The 20542-nt window shown below is 39.3% G+C and overlaps 3 protein-coding genes across 5 annotated transcripts; 2 read left to right on the top strand and 1 right to left on the bottom strand.

The window, feature by feature from the left end:
- Window positions 1-481: 481 nt before the first annotated feature.
- LOC125189674 (lysM domain receptor-like kinase 4) lies at window positions 482-2293 on the bottom strand. Its single transcript, XM_048086927.2, has one exon. The coding sequence runs from the start codon at window positions 2291-2293 to the stop codon at window positions 482-484; it is 1812 nt and encodes a 603-aa protein (XP_047942884.1).
- Window positions 2294-4141: 1848 nt separating this feature from the next.
- Window positions 4142-7249, top strand: LOC125190855 (G-type lectin S-receptor-like serine/threonine-protein kinase At4g27290). 2 transcript variants are annotated; one of them, XM_048088261.2, is made up of 7 exons: window positions 4142-5417; window positions 5495-5632; window positions 5708-5838; window positions 5907-6117; window positions 6189-6426; window positions 6495-6645; window positions 6714-7249. In XM_048088261.2, the coding sequence occupies exons 1-7, from the start codon at window positions 4142-4144 to the stop codon at window positions 7017-7019; spliced, it is 2451 nt and encodes an 816-aa protein (XP_047944218.2). In that variant the 3' UTR covers window positions 7020-7249. The 2 variants fall into 2 exon arrangements, with proteins under 2 accessions (XP_047944218.2, XP_088914049.1); XM_089057923.1 differs by having other exon boundaries at window positions 5495-5838.
- A 1587-nt stretch (window positions 7250-8836) lies between these two features.
- LOC125186751 (uncharacterized) lies at window positions 8837-16208 on the top strand. 2 transcript variants are annotated; one of them, XR_007170495.2, is made up of 7 exons: window positions 8837-9107; window positions 9606-12430; window positions 12811-13836; window positions 13914-14136; window positions 14893-15477; window positions 15548-15675; window positions 16149-16208. XR_007170495.2 is itself a non-coding variant. In XM_048083198.2 (6 exons), the coding sequence occupies exons 2-6, from the start codon at window positions 9647-9649 to the stop codon at window positions 15589-15591; spliced, it is 4662 nt and encodes a 1553-aa protein (XP_047939155.2). In that variant the 5' UTR covers window positions 8837-9107; window positions 9606-9646; the 3' UTR covers window positions 15592-16135. The 2 variants fall into 2 exon arrangements, 1 of the variants encoding a protein (XP_047939155.2); XM_048083198.2 differs by lacking the exon at window positions 16149-16208 and having other exon boundaries at window positions 15548-16135.
- Window positions 16209-20542: the final 4334 nt, after the last annotated feature.

The following is a 20542-nucleotide window of genomic DNA, read 5'->3' as shown; positions in this document are numbered from 1 at the left end:
TGTGCGTGTGTTGGTATAGTAGTAAAGTTATAATATTTGAGGCCAAATGTGTACACTATGACACAAGCTCTGAATTTCTGTTCATTTGTTAATAAAACCTACCTTCTAATTAGCTAGGCACACAGAACAACTTCTTAAGACAAAATGGCGCAAATATTACACTATAATATGGTGCTCAGTCACATCAACCAACATTTTAAATCCATTCTCTTGGTTTGTTTCACAACGGCCAATTTTATCTTGATTTCATAATTTGAAGAAAACCCAAACAAAAGCATCTCGAGGCGTATAGTATCTAGCATTATATTGTTTAGTTTGTAGTCAAAATTTATAGCTTGGAACAAAGCACCGTCAAAAATCACCACAAAAATACAAATACACCATTGGATATAAATTTATGTCCAAATACTGTGACGCAAATATATTAATTACACAATTTATTTGCTTGTATATTTGATCCGATAATGTAGTGTTACTCTGACTAGAGCATCCTAGCAAGAATCTTGAGCACATCTTCAATGGAGGGCCTATGCATGGGATCATGGTCTACGCATGATCCAGCCAAAACAGCCATACACAATGCCTCCGCTAATGGATAATCATCTCTCAGTGAAGAATCCACAAAACTCCTCAACTGATCAAAGCACCCTCCTTCCTTCTCTCCCATAAACCCCATCGCCTCCCTCACCCCTCTCTCATCCACCCCCACTTCCTTCCCGCTTATCACTTCCATCAGCACCACCCCAAAATCAAACATCTCTCCGCTCCGATCCACGCCCGAGCTTCTCCGATTCTCGCCTGAAACAAATATCTTCGCCCTCCAGCTCGAGCTCAAGTATACGTTGTCGCTGCTCAGCCTCAGCTGGTCCGTGTAGGCCGTCACGGAGTAGCGCAGGTAGTGGAGCCCCGTCGCGATGTCGAATGCGATCTGAGTCCTCCGATGCCATTGAAGCGCGCCAGATGAACTTTTCAAGTAATCTCTTAAGCTGCCATTGACGGGGAGCTCGAACACCAGATAGCAGCAGCTCGACGTCCGATCTTCCTCGTCGTCGCCGCCGCCGTAGCAGACGCCGCGGAGCTTCACGATGTTCACGTGATTGATTCTGGAGTGGACGTCGATCACCTGACGAGTCTTCTCCAATCGCATCTCTTTGATCATCATCATCGCATTCGCCTCGCCGCTGCCGCACCTGTAGATCCCGCCGCTCGTCTTCACCTCGCCGCTGAAATTCTTCGTCGCGGAGCTGATCTCCTCAATGCTGTAGCTCCGGAGAGAGTACTTCACCCCGACGAGCAGATCCGGTGACAAGCATGAATTCGTGGAGCTCCTCGTCGGCGGCGCCGAGAAAGGAGAGCTGATCGGAGTCGAGCATGAGTTCATTGACCGAATTCTCTCGATTTTGAACTTCTTCAACGCCTTCATGTACAAACAGCAGGAGATCGTCAGAGCAGCCATCAGAAAAGTTCCGATTACGGATCCGGCGATGTACAATTTCCTCAATTCCGGCGCGTTTCGCCTCTTTTCAACCGGTTGCGTCGGCAGGAACTGAAGCGTCGGCGGATCTGCATCAGGAATGCTGAAATTGATCAACGGCTCGTCTCTCACCGGAATCAAAACCGTCGTGTTAGGAAAAACCGGCGGCGCGAACGGATCCATGCGGTTGAACCTCCATATCTCCTCCTCTGCAACGTTGAATTTTCCCGCCAATTTTTTGGTGGTGTCTCCTTCAATGAGAGGGTAGGCGACGAGATATTTAACTGGATCGTTTTCGAAAACTTCATCCAAACAAGCGCACTTGAGAGGCAAACGGAGCGTGGAGCCAGCACTAACGCCGTTACCGAGGGCGCGATTTTCCGCCGTTAACGCGTCGGATTTCACCAGACCTTCGTAAACTGCGCAGGCGATTTCTGAAATTGAGGTGTGTTGAGTGGCGGTGTAGGTGAAGTAGGAGCGGTAGACGCGATCGGCGGCGCAGGAGCACGTGACCGGGACGAGGAGTTCGTGGCCGGAGGGGAGAGGCTGCGACGGAGTGGAGACGTTAGGGTTGACGGAGAGTAAGGTGCGGGAGTCGGTTTGGAACAGGGTTGAGATGGCGGAGACGGTTGAGAAGTGGCGGTTGGTTCTGTAGACTATGAATGTGGGGCAGGAGGTTCCGGCGGAGGCGCAGGTGTAGGCGGCGGCGGGATTGGTGGTGTGAGAGGAGCATGGAGTGTGGTCGTAATACTGCTGGGAGTAGGCGTATCGCAGAGACAGGATTGTGAAAGTGATAATAACAGGTTGCAAAGGAATCATGTTGGCGCGAGCATTGTGAAATTCGTTTTGGGATTGTGTGGTGTTTTGATGAGTGATTCTGGTAGTGGTAGGAGAGGGACATGATGTAAGAGATGATTGTGAGCTTGTTTATGAAATATTGAGGGGTTACATCAACAGTCATGGCCGGCTGCATTTTGGTATGCTTCTTCTTGTAACTTTGTTCTATTCTTCTCTTTCCAACCAACATTCTTTACTCTAGTTGCATTAAAAAATTTGATGCTCATTACTCTTGCTGCCCTTCTCTAATTTTTCAACAAATATTACATTGATATTTAAATGCTTCAACTCAACATTTTAAATATGGAATTACATCGATTATTAATCTGAATAAAAGCAAGTAAGTACCACCCTAACAAATTGTTTGACTTTATGAAGTAAAGTGAGTAGAAATATTGTGGAATATGAAACCTACTTTTATATATTGGTTTTATAATAAAATGTGAGTTAAATGAGTTAGTGGAATATAGAGTCCAGCCAAAAAACTCATGATGAGTGAAGCCTCATCATCCTCAACTATCAAATCTATCTTCTCAATTAACAAGATGCAAGATCTTGTTGAACTACCAGATCAGATTCATGTATTCTCTATTCATTTTTCAAGATGGAATCTCTTCTTGTGTATGAACTGCTCAAGTAGTCACTGCAAGTGATAACAAAACTATTTCTAGATTGCCAATGGTCCTAACTCTTGAGGGCTGATTAGAGTTGTTTCCGATCAGTAGTGTATCCAGGATTTTTAATTTGGGGGTGAAAAAATAATTACAAAGACAATATTTGAAAATAAGACTAATCGTTTTTGTTTTCTTTGTTATATTTTTTCAATTATTCATTTTTTCAAAATAAAATCTTTATCTTTACTTTTTTACAAAAAAAACTTCATTTTAAATTTCGATAAATTATTTTGTTGTATAACAAAAATTGTACATTTGAAATACAAGTATCCATATATGTTTTGTTAATTAGCAATATATAATGAGGAGATTAGTTTTATTGTTGAGATTTTTTTAAACTGCAAAAATATATACTTTATATTAGTCATATAAGTATCTACTAAAAAATAATTAATGAAAATTAAATATGAAAGAATACAAAACTAAATTAAAAAAGAGCAAGTTAGTGGTTAAACACATAAATATTTGTTAAAACCAAAATAAATAATAAAACTTAAATATGAATTGAGAACAGAATAAAATTGAATTAGAGGTGATATAGATTAAAACAAAGTTAATTTGGAGAAGAGAAAGTTAAAGTAAAAGTTAATGGCAGAAAATGTTGCCCAAGCAGAATTGAACCCAGCCCTCTAGCATTGAGAGAGAACCAACTTGCCACTAGGCTACCACCGGATTATGTCAAATAGGACTACATATAATATTAAAGCACAATTTTAGGGGTACAGTTACTATGTGTATACGCCACTGTTTGTGATATTAACTTGTAAGGATCATATACATAGTTTTTGCCTTTTGAATCCCTCCATCAGAGTAAAAATGAACATATGCAGGAGGTTTTAATTAGCCAATTTCTTGTTTGATGATTGTCATCTGGCCACATAGTTCCAAGATTACATAGTTAATTTATTACTATTCCATATTAATTGTACTACTATTTTCTTAGATCTCTAGAGACCTCATAACAGAGTACATTTGAATAAAGTTAGTCCATAAAAATGGGTCAGCCCAGCCGCCACGATGAGAAAATATTACTCCACTAAAAGGTTTACAATCTGTTTGAAGAACAACTTGATTTGGTCAAAGTCTTGCTGAGTACAGCATTTGATAGCTGGTTCTAATAACTACATTCGGAAAAATTCAATGATCAGCCGCAGGCATGGACGAATACCGAAAGAATTCATCAGCATTTTTACTCATCTATTTTCTTCTATTCAACATCCTACTTTGTACCGCAATCGACACCATAAACACCTCTGCAACAATCAGAGATGGAGAAGCACTCGTTTCTCCCAACGGAGTATTCAAGCTTGGTTTCTTCAACCTCGCCAATTCCACAAACCGCTACGTCGGAATCTGGTACAACAATATAACCGTCCCCACATATGTGTGGGTCGCAAACAGAGAATCCCCACTCACAGACACATCCGGCGTCTTAACGGTAACGCCACCCGGCATCCTCGCGCTTCTTAACGGAACTAACGGCACCGTCTGGTCATCGCCGTTTACTCCATCCCCACATCCAACCGCGCGATTGCTCGATTCAGGGAATCTGATCGTCAAAGATGCAGACGATGATGATAACTTCCTCTGGCAGAGCTTCGATTACCCCTGCGACACGTTTTTGGCTGGAATCCGGCAGGGATGGAACTACGTCACCGGCGTCGAGACCTACATTTCGTCGTGGAAAAGCAACGAAGATCCGGCGAAAGGCGAGTATTCGTCCCACGTGGACCCCACCGGATACCCTCAGCTGATGTTGAAAAAGGGAGAACAAATTATGTACAGGATCGGGCCGTGGAACGGTCTCCGGTGGAGCGGGGCCCCCAACACGAGCAACGACCCGACCTACAGCGGGTCGGTCCAGATAACCCGAGATGAAGTGCGCTACACATTGCGCGCGGTCACGGACTCGGTCTTGTCGAGGTCGACCCTGACTCCCAATGGCGTAGGAGTGCGGTCCACGTGGAACGATCGGGCGAATTCATGGACCACTTACTCCAACATGCCGGCGGACAACTGTGACAACTATGCGCTGTGCGGTCCGCACGGCATCTGCAATGTGGGGACGTCCCCGTCGTGCGGATGTCTCGACAGGTTCGTGCCGAGAGATCCGGAGAGCTGGGATGGGACGGACTGGTCGGGCGGGTGCGTGAGGGGGACTGCGCTGAGCTGTGACGGAGATAAGTTTTTGAAGTACTCTGGGATCAAGCTGCCTGATGCTCGCAACACTAGCAACAATAACGAGAGGAGGAGCCTTGCAGAGTGCCAAATGGATTGCTCGAGGGACTGTTCATGTGTGGCGTATGCGCAGCTGAATATCAGCGGAGACGGGAGTGGATGCTTGTTCTATCATGCCGACTTGATCGATATCAGAACTCTGGCTTCGGCTGGCCAGGATCTTTACATCAGAATGGCTGCTTCTGAGGTTGAAGGTAAGTTGTTCAGCAATGTATGAGATAAATTGATTATGATGTTTGGTTTGGTTTGGTTTGATTTTGTTTGATTGAAGATGTGGCGAACGTTGGCAGTAACAAAGGGAGAACAAGATCTATCATTATAGCAATTGTTACGTCTGTGGTTTTTGTGTGCCTAATCCTCGGTTATGTTTATGGCCGGAAGACGAAGAAGGATCCCAGTATGAGTCAAGGTGTGATACAAATGTTTACTAATTATCAGTGTCTATTTGTGCTTGATTTTGGTATTGACGTTGATTATGTTGTAGGGATGTTCAGTGCAACTCATGTTAAAGACACGGAGCTGCCATTCTTTAGCTTGTCTACAGTTTTGAAAGCTACTGATAATTTTTCAGACAAGAATAAGCTGGGTGAGGGCGGATTTGGACCTGTGTACATGGTAAGGATTCTACTTGAAATTTGTAACATTATTTGTATGACATTTCACATTTCCACAATGGTGTCCAGGGCGTGCTGAAAGACGGGCATGAAATTGCTGTCAAACGTTTGTCGAAGACCTCAACGCAGGGAGTGAATGAGCTGAGAAACGAAGTAGCGCTGATATCCAAACTCCAGCACCGTAATCTGGTGAGGACTCTGGGATTTTGCGCTCAAGGAGACGAGTGCATGTTGGTCTACGAATACATGCCTAATTACAGCCTTGACTTAACGTTATTTGGTGAGAGCGTTATGCAATTTAAACTCACAAAGCTGCATTTGGCTCTCTTCTAATTGTCTATATTTGGACAGACCAAGAGAAGAGTAGGCTCCTTGACTGGCAAAAGCGCTTCAATATCATCAATGGAATTGCTAAAGGGCTACTGTATCTTCACCAAGATTCGAGGCTGAGAATCATCCACCGCGACCTCAAAGCTAGCAACATATTGCTAGATGCTGATATGATTCCCAAGATATCAGACTTTGGATTAGCTAGGAGCTTTGGAGGAAACCAAACAGAAGCTCGGACGCGCAGAGTTGTTGGGACTTAGTAAGAAAATCAAGCTTCTAGCTATACTAAAAACAAGGATCCTAACATGTACTTATACTCTGTCACAGCGGTTACATGTCTCCGGAGTACGCTATGGATGGGTTGTTTTCAGTCAAATCCGACGTTTTCAGTTTCGGTGTTCTCGTGCTAGAGATTGTTAGCGGCAACAGAAACAGAGGATTCCTCCTTAAAGACCACAATCTCAACCTTCTTGGACATGTAAGCTGTCTCACTTTTTTTCTTCTTTTTACTGCTTGATAGTCTAAAGCAACTAAAACTGTGTGAAGGCGTGGAGTCTTTACAAAGAAGATAGTTTGAGAAAACTAGTTGATCCTTGTCTGGATGAGGCATTCGACTTGGGACAAGTGGAACGTACGATCCATGTTGGGCTGCTGTGCGTGCAGAATAGCCCGGACGACAGGCCAACCATGTCGTCTGTGGTGTTCATGCTGGGGAATGGAGTGGCACTGCCGCAGGCGAAGCAGCCGGGTTTCTTCTCGGAGAGGGACATTGCTATTGATCACAACTCCAACGACTCTAATCCCACAGCTTCGCATAATCAACTTACAATCACTTGGACACAAGGTAGATAGCAGTCAAAACTGTTGAACAATGTTTTAATTGTATGGTATAAGTAACTAAGAGAAATATAGAAAGAAAATACTGCCATTTATTTGAATTTTTCATGTTAGGCATCTTAGTTGAGATGTTCCAGACAAACAATGTTTGCATCATTTCACAGGTTTCCACTACTGCTAAATGACTTGAAGGATGATAGTTTCTAGTACTATGAGTATTGTCATGTCACATAATTTTGATTTCATTATGATACAGGTCAGTGGTTTCTCAATTCAATTTCGTATCTGACACTTCGTTTTGTAAAATGCTTGAACACAACCTTTTGAAAATGGAATTGCAATAATAAAATGTTAATCTTAATAAAAGTAGTACTACTATAAATAAAAAGAAAAATACAAATAAACAAAAAGTAATTGTAGAAAAGGTGAAAACGGAAATCAGAGAAATCACAATGATAAAATATCGTAGTATGATTTATTGGTGCCTATTGAAGTATTGATATTAACTATGGGACTAAAGTTAAGTCGCCAGCTTCGTAGCTAGATCAGGTAAGGGCTCGATTTTAAGATTTTGACATAATAGCGTACCGAAAACAATAAAATAAGTTGATGTAGTACAAATTAGATTTTAAAAAATTGTAGTAGTAATCTATATAGAAATTAAAAGTTTGTCTTGATTGTTTTGTCCCCCCTGATCTTGATCAATTATCATAAGAGTGTCTAGATTTTGACGCTAGGCCATGGGCATATAATTACTCACTCCGTCTGCGAATAAGAGTCTAATTCATAATTACAATAAATAATAAAAAAATTTCACATTCCACTAATTCATTTCACTCGCATATTATTTAAAACAAATTTATCCAAATGAAAATCCTATTCCATTAACTTTATTTCATCTATTTTTCTTAACATTTCTAAAATCCGTGCAAAAATGAGACTCCTATTAACGAACGAAGAGAGTATAACACGACAAAAATTGACCAGCTTGACTGTTTCTAGTCAATTAATGTTTCTAATGCAAAAAAGACACAAACCATACGAAGATGGTGAGCTGACGGTCCAAAAATAAAAATCCAACCATAAAAGAAACACACTGCAATTCAGCCACTGCTAGTCTACATCAGTAAGACCCGGAATAGCAATAGCAAACAGCCTGAGCAATAATTATGAATATTAAATGATTTGAATATTTTACTAGTAAAATATAGTACAGTAGCTTTCACTGAAAATGTGTAGCATCAAACTTTCTATAATGCATTTTGAGTTGTGACATCGTTATACTTATTTCTTAGTTTGGAAAAAAATTAATGTAATACACATTTGTATCATAATAATTTATTTATATTTTAATATATCAGATCAATAGGTTATTCTTTAGACTACTATATGCATATTTATTTGCAATAAAAGATTGCTGGTGATTTGCATTAGCTAATGTAAAATGCTTGGGAAAAAACAAAATCCAAATCCTATCTCAGGCCAAGTTGCGACTTCTTTTCATGCGCGCAATAAAAATTAGAAGACACAAAGTTATAGAAAGTGCAATTAATGCAAATAAGAGAGCAGAAAAAAAAATTAAGAAGAAAGATTAAAAATAAAAATAAGAGTAATAAAATGAAATAGAGGATGCATAGGGAAGGAGAAATTAATCATTGAAAGTATTGAAAAGAGGAATGAATTAATATGGATAAGAGGAGAGAGAGACAAAATTTAGTCAATAGGTATTGATATGCCCTTTATTCATGGTTGGAGGAGGGTCATTTAGTCCCAAAACAAAAGGTAAGGAACCGTGCATGTGTGACTTTTTATTATATAGTTTACTCCATTTAAAAGGATAGGTTATTTGATCACGTTGCCAAAAATGATCACGTTTTGCGGGAATTTGAAATAAGTCTTGCTCCACAAGACTCGCTAATGCGGCAAACATTTGGGCTGTAAATCAGCAGCCGCAGATGATCAGTGTCCTTCTCTCTCCTCTCTCCTCATCACTCCAAATTTATTTTGCTTTGTTGTAAACCTAATACACACATTTCAATTTCAATTTCAATTTGCTAAGGCTTGGTTTTTCAAAATCATCTCTCGGAAATTTCCACTTGCAAGGTGCGATTTTCACTTTTTTTTTCTGGTCTGTTTACTCTTTTCGTTCTCTGTTTTGCTACTTGTTCCCATCAAGCATTACTTCCTTGCTGATTATACGAACTTGAGTTTTTTTATGTGCTAAACTTCTGTTGAAGTCGCATCTTTGTGTTTCCTGGATGATTCTCTGCTATATGAAAATAAGTTAACGATTTTGTAGCGGATTGCTGTAACTGACTTTTGCCAGTTTCTGAAGAACACACGCTCATAGTGTGCACGAACCGATACTAATTTTTGAGTTTTAAGAGTTTTTTTTTTTTTTTTTTTTTTCGGCTCTTTAATTGTTAAAATTGCTTGTGAGGCTGTGTTTTTGGTATTGGGTTATACTGAGTGAAAATGTTCGATATTCATTTTTTACTTCTGAAATTTAAATTCCGTGGAAGCAATTGTATGTTTGAAATTCCATCCTGTTATATGTGCAAATCTTAGTACTGATGTTTTAGTGCTTCTTCTTTTCTACAGAAATACCAGGAAAGACAATCCTTACTCCTTAGCCATTGTGCATGTCGAATTCGCAGAATCCCAAGTTTAGGATACGGTCTTCAGCTAATAAGAAATCTGATAGTGTTCAAGACTATGTGAAATCGTCATGCATTCCAAGGAGGTGTAGAAGTAGCAGGCCAAATTTACCCTCAGGTTTATCTGTTTCCAAGCGGAATGGGAGGCTTGATTCATCTGAGTCCGACATGAATGTCGAGGGAATGAGGAAGAAGCTTAAGACGGTATCGCAGGTGACCATGGAAGCTGAAAAGTCTAAGGTTCCCTTAGACTCAGTTGTTTCAAAGCCAGCGAAGTTGACTGGCCGTAGTTTCAAGATTAGATTCAAAAGAGGGCGCGAAGTGGAAAGTGTATCAGGCAAAGAAACATCTAATGTAAGTGGAGGGAGGTCGCCCATTCTATCCTCTAATCTAAAACAGGTGAAAAGTAATGAAGATCAAGAGAACATCCCTTCACAGAAGAGGCTGGCACTGGAGGATAACAGTGCAGATATTCGTAAAACTGTAAAAGAAATCAAGGAAAAATGTGCAAAGCGGATGGAGAAGCTCATTCAGGAACAGAAAGGGAAAATTCAGGAGTTTCATCGTGTTTCGGAGGATAATATGTCACAATTGGAAAATGATCGTAAACTGGAAGCGGCCATTATTCGTTCTATATACGGCAATGGAACAATAACGATAGACAAGCTCGCGATCTTGGATGATAAATTTGCGAAAAAAATGGCAGAGAACAATCTCGAAAAGGACAAGCAACTTAGAGATCTTGAGGCAGAACACTCAGCTGCAAAAAATGAGGAGATCCAAAAGGAAGCTAACTCTCTGTCTGAAGCAAAATCCCTTGTCTCTAGCAAGCCTACAGCATACCGCAAAGAACAGCCATTGGGGTCGCAACATGAAGAAGTTTCTAGACGTTCTAAGTCGAGAATGCATATCCTAGGTGCTAAGGATGCAATGGCCTTAACTGAGCAGCATGAAAAAGATAGTGATTCAAGTATAACTGTGAAGAGGAATCATGTTGAACGATCCAAAAATTCTGATCGTGCTACAGCTGAGGAAGTAGCATGTAAACCCTCTTGTGAAAATCTGAGTAGTGCGAAAAAAATGGCAGAGAACAATCTCGAAAAGGACAGGCAACTTAGAGATCTTGAGGCAGAACACTCAACTGCAAAAAATGAGGAGATCCAAAAGGAAGCTAGCTCTCTGTCTGAAGCAAAATCCCTCGTCTCCAGCAAGCCTACAGCATACCGCAAAGAACAGCCATTGGGGTCGCAACATGAAGAAGTTACTAGATGTTCTAAGTCGAGAACGCATTTCCTAGGTGCTAAGGATGCAATGGCCCTAACTGAGCAGCATGAAAAAGATGGTGATTCAAGTATAACTGTGAAGAGGAATCATGTTGAACGATCCAAAAATTCTGATCGTGCTACAGCTGAGGAAGTAGCATGTAAACCCTCTTGTGAAAATCTAAGTAGTGCGAAAAAAATGGCAGAGAACAATCTCGAAAAGGACAAGCAACTTAGAGATCTTGAGGCAGAATACTCAACTGCAAAAAATGAGGAGATCCAAAAGGAAGCTAACTCTCTGTCTGAAGCAAAATCCCACGTCTCTAGCAAGCCTACAGCATACCGCAAAGAACAGCCATTTGGGTCACAACATGTAGAAGTTTCGAGATGTTCTAAGTCGAGAACGCATATCCTAGGTGCTAAGGATGCAATAGCCCCAACTGAGCAGCATGGAAAAGATAGTGATTCAAGTATAACTGTGAAGAGGAATCATGTTGAACGATCCAAAAATTCTGATCGTGCTACAGTTGAGGAAGTAGCATGTAAACCCTCTTGTGAAAATCTTAGTAGTGCAGCCATTTATCTAAAATTATTGGATGTTGAGAACAATCTCCAAAAGGACAAGCAACTTAAGGATCTTGAGGCAGAACAATCAGCTGCAAGAAATGAGGAGATCCAAAAGGAAGTTAACTCTCTGTCTGAAGCAAAAGCCTGCGTCTCTAGCAAGCCTACAGCATACAGCAAAGAACAGCCATTTGGTTCACAACATGAAGAAGTTTCTAGATGTTCTAAGTCGAGAACGCATATCCTCGGTGCTAAGGATGCTATGGCCTTAACCGTGAAGCATGGACAAAATAGTGATTCAAGTAGAACTGTGAAGGCAAATCGTGTTGTACGATCCAAAAACTCTGATCATGCTACAGCTGAGGAAGTAGCATGTAACCCTTTTTATGGAAATCCAAGTGGTGAAGCAAATAGTAGTAAAAAAAAGGGAGGTGGTATATCTGACTCAGATATACGGATTTCGGCTGTTGTTGAGAAGATTAATCTGCCAATGCATTTGGGTGCCGGGGGAAGTATCCTTGCCAATCTGGAGACTTCTGGTGAAATGCAACTGCTTGAGCTGCACGGAGAGGTTCCATCTAAGATGCCTGAAACAGTTGCTTATGAAATGTTGGATGAGGATGCAATTGATTTACCTGATGCAGAGCAGCTTGCTGTACCAGAGCATTTTGGTTGTGCTGAAAAAATCTCTGTGAAGCCCCCTGATTCTGGAGAAAGAGGTGTCGGTGACATGCAATTTCCCAATCTATGTAAAGACATTCCTGCAGAATGGACTGAAACTGATGATGAAATTGTTGATAATGTCAACCCAATGGAATTGAGTGCTAATACTTCTATTGATGGATTTGGTGAAGAGACTGCAATTAATTTCCCTGATGCTTTGCTAAACCAGAGAAATAAGACTGACAGGACCACCATTGATGATCTTGATTTGGCTGGAAAGGTATTGAAAACTTTGGAGCAAACAAAAGCTTTGGAACATCCTTATCCCCTGAACCTCTATATATGCTATTTCTCGACTTATATTTCCCTTCTTTTATCCTGATAGAGAACTTGCTTAAAAATTAGGAATTCTAATACTGTATGTTAGTGTAAGCCCTTGAAGACAGGATTCAAGTAAAAGTTTTTTCAACGTGATTTTTTAGAATCTATAATATATGTGTGCACGTGCTCATTACTTGTGCATTCACACACACACACATACATATACCTAATCCCCTCCCAAGCCCATTTTCCCTCCCTCTAATACCAAATTCATTGCAGTGGTAAATTCATTGTTGAAATAGCTTGTTATGAGATATGATAATAAAGTATGTGATGTAGGTACGAGAAGAGCAAGATGTGGTACCTTCTGAAATACAAGGCCATGTTATAGAGGAAGCAGGAAGGGTAAACTCTTCTCTCTCTGAGATTGCCACTGCAGAACTTGTTGATACTGCCAGAGAGTCTCTGTCGAATATTGAACCACAAGCCAGTGAGGAGCTTGCACTAGAAACTCAAAGTTCATCAAGAGCTGAAGCTTCAGAGTTGAAAGTCACTGACACTGTAATAGCTAAACAGTCTTCTGTACAAATACAAGATCAGAACACCTCAGTTGTTAAAGACCAAGTTACTTCACAGATAGAAGCTGCAGACTCAGAGAGAGTTGACACTGCAGCCCCTGTTTCTGCATCAGAACATGTTGGTACTGTAAAGACTTTGGAATCATATAACAAACTCCAAGACAACACTGAGCTGGAAATAGAAACTCGAAGTATGTCATGGATTGAAGTTTCAGACATCGAGGACATGAACAATAGATCACATATGCTGTCCAGTATAGAACAGAAAGATGAAGATGCAGTAATTATTACCAATCGGGTTAATTTGGAGACTGAGGCTTCAAATTCACTACTACCTGACAATGCAACCCCTGAGCAATCCCATACTGATGCACCATCGATTGAAAGTGATGAGAAGCTGCAGCTCATGAATATTGACGCATCTCCAAGCCGTAACCATTTGCCATCCCCTGAACTTGAAAGTCAAAATCATAATCTGGCAAGAAATTCCTCTGGAGCTGCTGTGACTGAAATTCTTTCTCATGCATCCGTAGATTTGGATAATAGTCCTGATGTCAGAGATGAACTAACAAGTGTTCAGATATCTGCTTCTGTCCAGAATAATGTAGCTACAGAAGAGGTGTTGAGTGCAAATGAAGTCTTACATGATGCTGTTCTACAGTTCGGAGGTCTAACTCATCTTCCTATTAATCAAATTTCTCCATCTCTGTTTGCTGATCCACTTCAAAATGAATTGGAAATAATAAAAAAAGAATCTGAAGAACTGCAGAAAATTCACGATGAACTGGTTAGTATCTCAATTCTACTATATAATTGGTTTGTTGGCTTAGGCTATGGTTGTAACAGAATCTTCTCTCTTAATAGATAGAAGGGCTAAATTCTGAATGCAAAAAAGAGATGCAAGAACTTTTCGATGCAGTAAAAAAGAAATACCAGCTCAAAATTCAGGATACTCGAGCACAATTTGTAGTGAAGAACAATGGACTTTGTCAGAGGGGGAAGAAAATTTTGATGAATAAGATGTTGGCTGATTCCTTCAACTATAGTTGCTTGAATATGTCGTCTATTTGGCCTGCATTGCAGCAAGGTAAATTATTGACTGCCCATGCATCTACCTAGTGTTTGGATTCAATTTGGATACTTGATTTCAATCAGAATTACAAACCATTTGAGGATGTTTGGATGAATTCATTCTACGAATAATGTGTATTAATAGATCTAAGTTCTACTGGTTTGGTGTACTTTAACTTAATATTAAATGATCTACTTTCCCTGAACTTTTTTCCCTGATAATGCATTGTGTTTTACTATATGTCCACCTAAAAATAATGATTAAGAGTATTAGATATCCTTAAGACCTAACACAGTAATGGGTTTAAGCTACTGACTGATAGTGGCAAATATTTCATTCCTTTTCTTTTACTCTTACTCTGGCTAAGTGGGGTCACCAAATACTCTTTAAAAAGTCACATAAACATTTGGATACTCCAAACTTCTGTATTTTTGTCATATTTCATTTAGACATCATGCATTATGAGTAGTTATTTTCTGGTTATAGTACATTATTTGAGCTGGTGTCTTCTTATCTTAGTTGAAATGGAGTATGCATTAATGATAAATGCCAACCACAAAGAGTGGGAGGACAAACCTTGCAGGCTCTCCTTCAGTTACAAATTTAAGGAACTGGTGTGTTGATGAAATTCACAACATTATTTTATTATGGTTCAGGCCAATGACTCTGATAGCATTTGCTATAATAGATCGATCTATCTTACATGTGTGCACATACAATGTGCTTATAAATGTAGAGTGATCGCTGGAACAATGGTGATTCTTGTTGCAGGTTTTCCTTCCAGTTCCATGCAATATCATCAACACATGGTTAGGCCTGCTGGGGCTTGTGCTCCCAACCAGCAGATTGCAAGCCCAATTGGGCAAGCCATGCCGCAGATATCAGTGCCTGGTTCTACGAGAGGTGGGCCTATCACTAGCCAACATTTTGCACCTCCATGTGTACAACCTACTCCGTATTTTGAAGCTTTGCGAAGACAGGGGACCATCTTTGGAGTTCATCCCACGAGTCTTCCGCATTTTGGAGGAGATATATATTCTTCAGCTCAGCAGTTTCAGTCTTCTATTCTTGGTCCAGCACAATCCATACCCAATGCTACTTTGATATCATCCTTCCAAAATATGCAGCAACCGCAACAGCCTCTAGCAGCTCCACAGTGGCAATCAAACTTTCATAATCCTCAACATCATGGTTATCCACCTTCTGTGATGCATACACCTGTGTCATCACAGTGTCCATCAAACTTTCACAATCCTCAACATCGTGGTTATCCACCTGCTGTGATGCCTACATCTGTGTCATCGTTTGATTCGCTAATGGATGTGGAGCATCTTCGTCGTCATCACCAGCTACTTGGTAAGTTTTCTTCAACTCTATTGGAATTATGTTGGTTATGGGTCGTTACAACAGTGTTACTTTGATACAGGTGCTGTGCGGGGGCAACCAGAGCTCTTGCACCGGAGCAGCTAATGCTATCTGCTTATCTGATTTACACTAGCTTTTCTTCTACGATCATTTTGGAAGCCTCACCGTCATATCCTCACTGGTAATTTGGTATAGTTCTACAAAGTCTAAATCAGTCTATACGCATACTCACTGCTAAGTTGTATAGTTGTGCAGAATGTTCCTATAATCCTTTTTGCACCAGTGATGGTGGTTAACCTTACACATAATCTAACAGAATGGAAGAGGAAAAAAAAAACCTTTCTTTTCTTTAATTCGTGTGGAAGAGCACCTTGCCAAGTTTGAAAATTTGTTCATTAATTGGTGTTGGTATATGCAAAATAACTAAATTGGGAAAGTAAATTTGGCTGAATAAGTGCTGGTTATTTTATAAAAAAAATTAATAGCTGGATAATGATTACAATATTGTTAGCTATATTCTAGAAAAAGAACTGCTAAGTAATATCAGCCATTTTTGTTAAGCACAAACCCGTAGTTTCCTCTCAACTAAAGAATTTTTTTTTGTGGTGGAATATTGCATTGTTATTTTAATGATGGTCTTATGTTATTTTTACTTATATTAGGGTGTCTCCAATGGCGGACGTCCTGGTAGGACGTCGCCGACGTTCTACCCGACGTCGACGTCCTACCAGGACGTCCGCCGTAGTGAAGGGGAAGGGCGCCCACGCCCGTCCCATGTCCTCGCCCCTCAGCCCGACGTCCTACCTGACGTCCGCCACGGTGGCGTGGGTAGGACGTCCCACTCGGACGTCCCACTGAAAATTAATTTAAAAAAAAAAAAAAAAAAAAAACTCTATAAATACGGCTCGTGTCGAAATTTTAATTCCGTAAATTTTAATTCCGTAAATTTTAATTTTAATTGTGAATTTATTAATTTTATTGCGGGAAGTCTAGTGGGAAGTCCTAGTGAAATGGGAAGGGCTAGTGCTGATGTAGCAGACAGTTTTTGTGGGAAGGACTAGTGGAGGTCCTAGTGGGAGGGGCGCCACCGGAGACACCCTTAGCATTAAAGTATTGCTATACTCTTATTACTGTTATTGTATGATCTTGCTAATACTAGTTGTTTCAGCATAAAATGTTCTACAATTACTTTATAAATATATTCACTGTTTAGTCTTGGAAATTTGAATTGTTTAACTTTCCAAAATATTGTCATACTATTTCTGTAATAGCATCTTGTTTATATCAAACTCCCTCGTCGCATTAAGATGTTCATATTCTTGAGTGACATAGGATTTTAGAAGAATTATTAGATGGAGTAAGTAGAATATCGCATTAAGATGTTCATATTCTTGAATGACATAATTTTAGAAGAATTGTTAGGTGGAGTGAGTAGAGAAAAAAATATAGTTGAAAATATTTTAATGATTAGAAAGGAGAGAGAGAGAGAGATTTATTTGTAAATATAAAAAGTGGACATTTTGAGAGGACAAACTAAAAAGGAAGAGGACATCTTGAATGGACGAATGAGTACTTAATTATATAATTAAAATTTAAAAATAATTAGAGTCAGCCACTCTCATAGACAGAACCCAACTAAACAAAATTCGTTGGGTGAATTTTAGAGTCATTAGTTTTCTTCTTCATTGTCCTGCTCGTTTGAACTTCCACAACTGGTATGATTTATAAATAATGTGCAGAATGTATGGTAGTTTGGTTTGAGGGCGTAATAAATTATACTCTCTCCGTCCCATAAAAATATGTGCACTTTTCATTTTCGTCAATCCTATAAAAATATGACATTTCTATTTATAGAAAGTTGTTCTCAACTCATTATTTACAACTTATACTATTATGACACACCATTACAACTCATTAAACACTAATAATATGAGTCTCACCATCTACTAACACTTCATTAACTACAATTCTCATTCTCCCTGTTATTTTACCAATTATGCATTAATTTTCGTGTCATTTCAAATGCTCATATTTTTATGGGACGGAGGGAGTAATGAATTTAAGTTTTAAAATTCACTTGATCTTTTATCTTCTCTTTTAAGTACATGTTTTTTCAAGCACAACTATGTCTTTATGTTTTTTTACTTCATACTGTTACTATTTTGATAATTGATTTCATCTTTTATACTTTTTACTGATAATCATCTTTTAACTTGTTTAAATAAAGTTTCAGTTTTAAAAAACAGAAAAGATACAACAAAAATTCAAATGTACTATTAAAAATAGAAAAATATAAAAAAAAATGTGTTGTTGTTTGTTGATGGGGTACCATTCACTTCAAATGTTCATACCATGCTAATAGAGGTGTGATCAATTGCTAACTTTTCTTAACTTGCTAACTTATCAACGCAATATCTAAAAATATCAACATGATGACGTTAATATGTCAACACAAATAGTTGATGTACTTATATAAAAGTCAACAAAAAGATAATATAAGTATGTCAACTAAATTTGTATTAAAATACTAATGTTGTGTTGATATTTTTAAGATACTATGTTAATGAGTTAAGCAAGTTAGCATTATAACGCACTACATGTGGGTAAGGTAGAGTTTTCTCTGTTGCATTTGTTTTGTAATGTTTGGATCATAGTCAGTATGATATTCTTGGTTTTAGACTAGAGACAAATCATAATCGCGCTAACATAAATAAAGATTTAAAACATTTATTCTGTACATGCAAGGGGATTTTGGGGTACACGCTTATCATGTCATGCTACATTTTTCACATTTAAAAAAGTCATTCTGTGCAGTATGCATTTTATTGTTTTTGTTCGACTGACTTTACTTTTTTTGTCCGCAGATTCTGTCATGAATTTTAATTTCATATTAAAGGCTCTAAAACTTTTGACTAAACTCTGGAGTTAGAAGACTTGAAACTTTCTATCACGTGAAAACTGTTCGATCACATTACAAAATCTTGAAGGTGATTCATAAACAAATACTACTACTATTAATAGTATAGTACCGTCTTGGATTACACATAAATTGGCAGCCATAATCAGAACATTCTGTTTAAATATAATTGAAAATACCTACGTTTTGAAGTTAGTAAATTAGACAATGCTTGGCCAATTTGTATGCTTGGGTTATAGTAGTAGTACTAGTACTAGTTACTTAGCCTTGTGAAATAGTATCATAATCTAATCTACCTTAACTAACAATAATTTAATGAGGTAAGCTATTTATCAAACAAAACAAAATAAAACAAATCACTTTTGCTTTGATTTTCTATCGGATTAATAAAATTATAGCACAACTGCTAAAACCATAAAATTATGGCACAACTACTAAGAAAATTGACCAAATTAACAATTTATCAAAAAATGACTTTATTTATTAAGTTGCGATACATTATAAAACTAGGGAAAATGGTCAAAAACACCCTATGAGATGTACTAATTACTATTCATGACCCTCTTTATTACTATTACAATTCCAAATTGAGTTTATTTATATTTTTTCCATTCATTTATTTAAAGTTCTCTATATGTAATTGTTTTATGAAAAATCTATACATTTTTTGTGGTATTACATTGGACACCAAAGTTGATTTTTTCACTGTTGCATTTTCTTTCCTTTTTGCTCTCTATTTTTCCTTTTCAAAAATATTTTTGATGCATTATATTATTTTATTTCTTTATCTTTTCAACACAAACCAACAAATTATTCAAAGTTACTATAGTCTAAGACTAAATGAATAACCTTTAAGGAATTGACCATAATAGCAAAGTTTTCAGATTTTTAAAATTATTGAAATTTTGAATTTTTTACCTATAAGTCATTCAAAGATAAAAATATTCTCCCTATCTACTAAAAGTATGCATTATCAAGAATGACATGTGTTTTAATAAAATATTAATTAAATATATTTGATTAGTAAGGAATGGTTATGATCCAATCAATCAATAGCAAATAGCCAAAGGAGTACTAGTTTAAGAATCTATAAATAAGTAATGCAAAAGTGTACTCCTACTACTATTGGAAGATACTTTTAGAGCATCTGCAATGGTCGGCTAGCGACCGGTTAGCCGATTCGTTGCGCTGGCCGATCGGCTAGCCGAACCATTGCAGCCGGCCAGCGCAAAATCGGCGAGCGGATCGGCGTGGGCTCGCCGATCGCTCGTCGCTGGCCGAAACGCTAGCCGATCGGCTAGCCGCCATTGTGGAGGCCCGATCGGCCAGCGCCGATTTTCGATTTTTTTTTTTAAATCATATATAAACGCGATTTTCGTTTCATTTTCATTTGCACCACTTGTTTTAACGAGTTTTCTCTCTCTCTAACTTTCTGTTCAAGAGCATCATCGAGCGATGGATCACGCGGGTGGTAGCGGTAGCGGTAGTGGTGGGGATCCTGAGGAGTACGAACGGAGGATGAACGAGGCTATGGAGGCCTACATGAACCGCGGGATGGAGCGGTACATGCGTATGGTGGAACAACAGGCGATACCTCGCCCTCCTCCACCAGTTGTCCACCACCGAGCAGTGATTGATCGGGATCACGTAGCTGCACATCAGCGGCTGTACGAGGACTACTTTGCAGAGTACCCGCGGTTTCCCGCCAACATGTTCCGGCGGCGTTTCAGAATGCGCAGGAAGTTGTTTATGCGCATCGTTAGGGCATTGGAGCGTCAATATATGTGTTTCCGCTTCAGGCACGATGCGGCTGGCAGACCCGGCCACACCCCTATCCAAAAGTGCACGGCGGCAATCAGGCAGTTGGCCTACGTAGGCGCGGCAGACATGTGGGATGAGTACCTCCACATCGGTGAGTCGTCAGCCCTGAAATGTCTGAAGGAGTTCTGTGGGGGCGTGATCAGCATTTTCGGTGAGCAGTACCTTCGAAGCCCTACTCCCGAAGATTGTCAGAATTTGATGCAGATGCACGGGGAGAAGCATGGGTTCCCCGGGATGTTAGGCAGCATAGACTGTATGCATTGGGAGTGGAAGAACTGTCCGACTGCCTGGAAGGGGGCCTACACGACCGGCTACAAG

The sequence above is a fragment of the Salvia hispanica genome, chromosome 5 (genome assembly GCF_029641045.1).
Source record: "Salvia hispanica isolate PSC_SH4W2 chromosome 5, Shi_PSC_v1, whole genome shotgun sequence".
Taxonomy (NCBI): domain Eukaryota; kingdom Viridiplantae; phylum Streptophyta; class Magnoliopsida; order Lamiales; family Lamiaceae; genus Salvia; species Salvia hispanica.
Note: the sequence above shows the minus strand (reverse complement) of the source record. Positions and strands in the feature narration are given on the sequence as shown.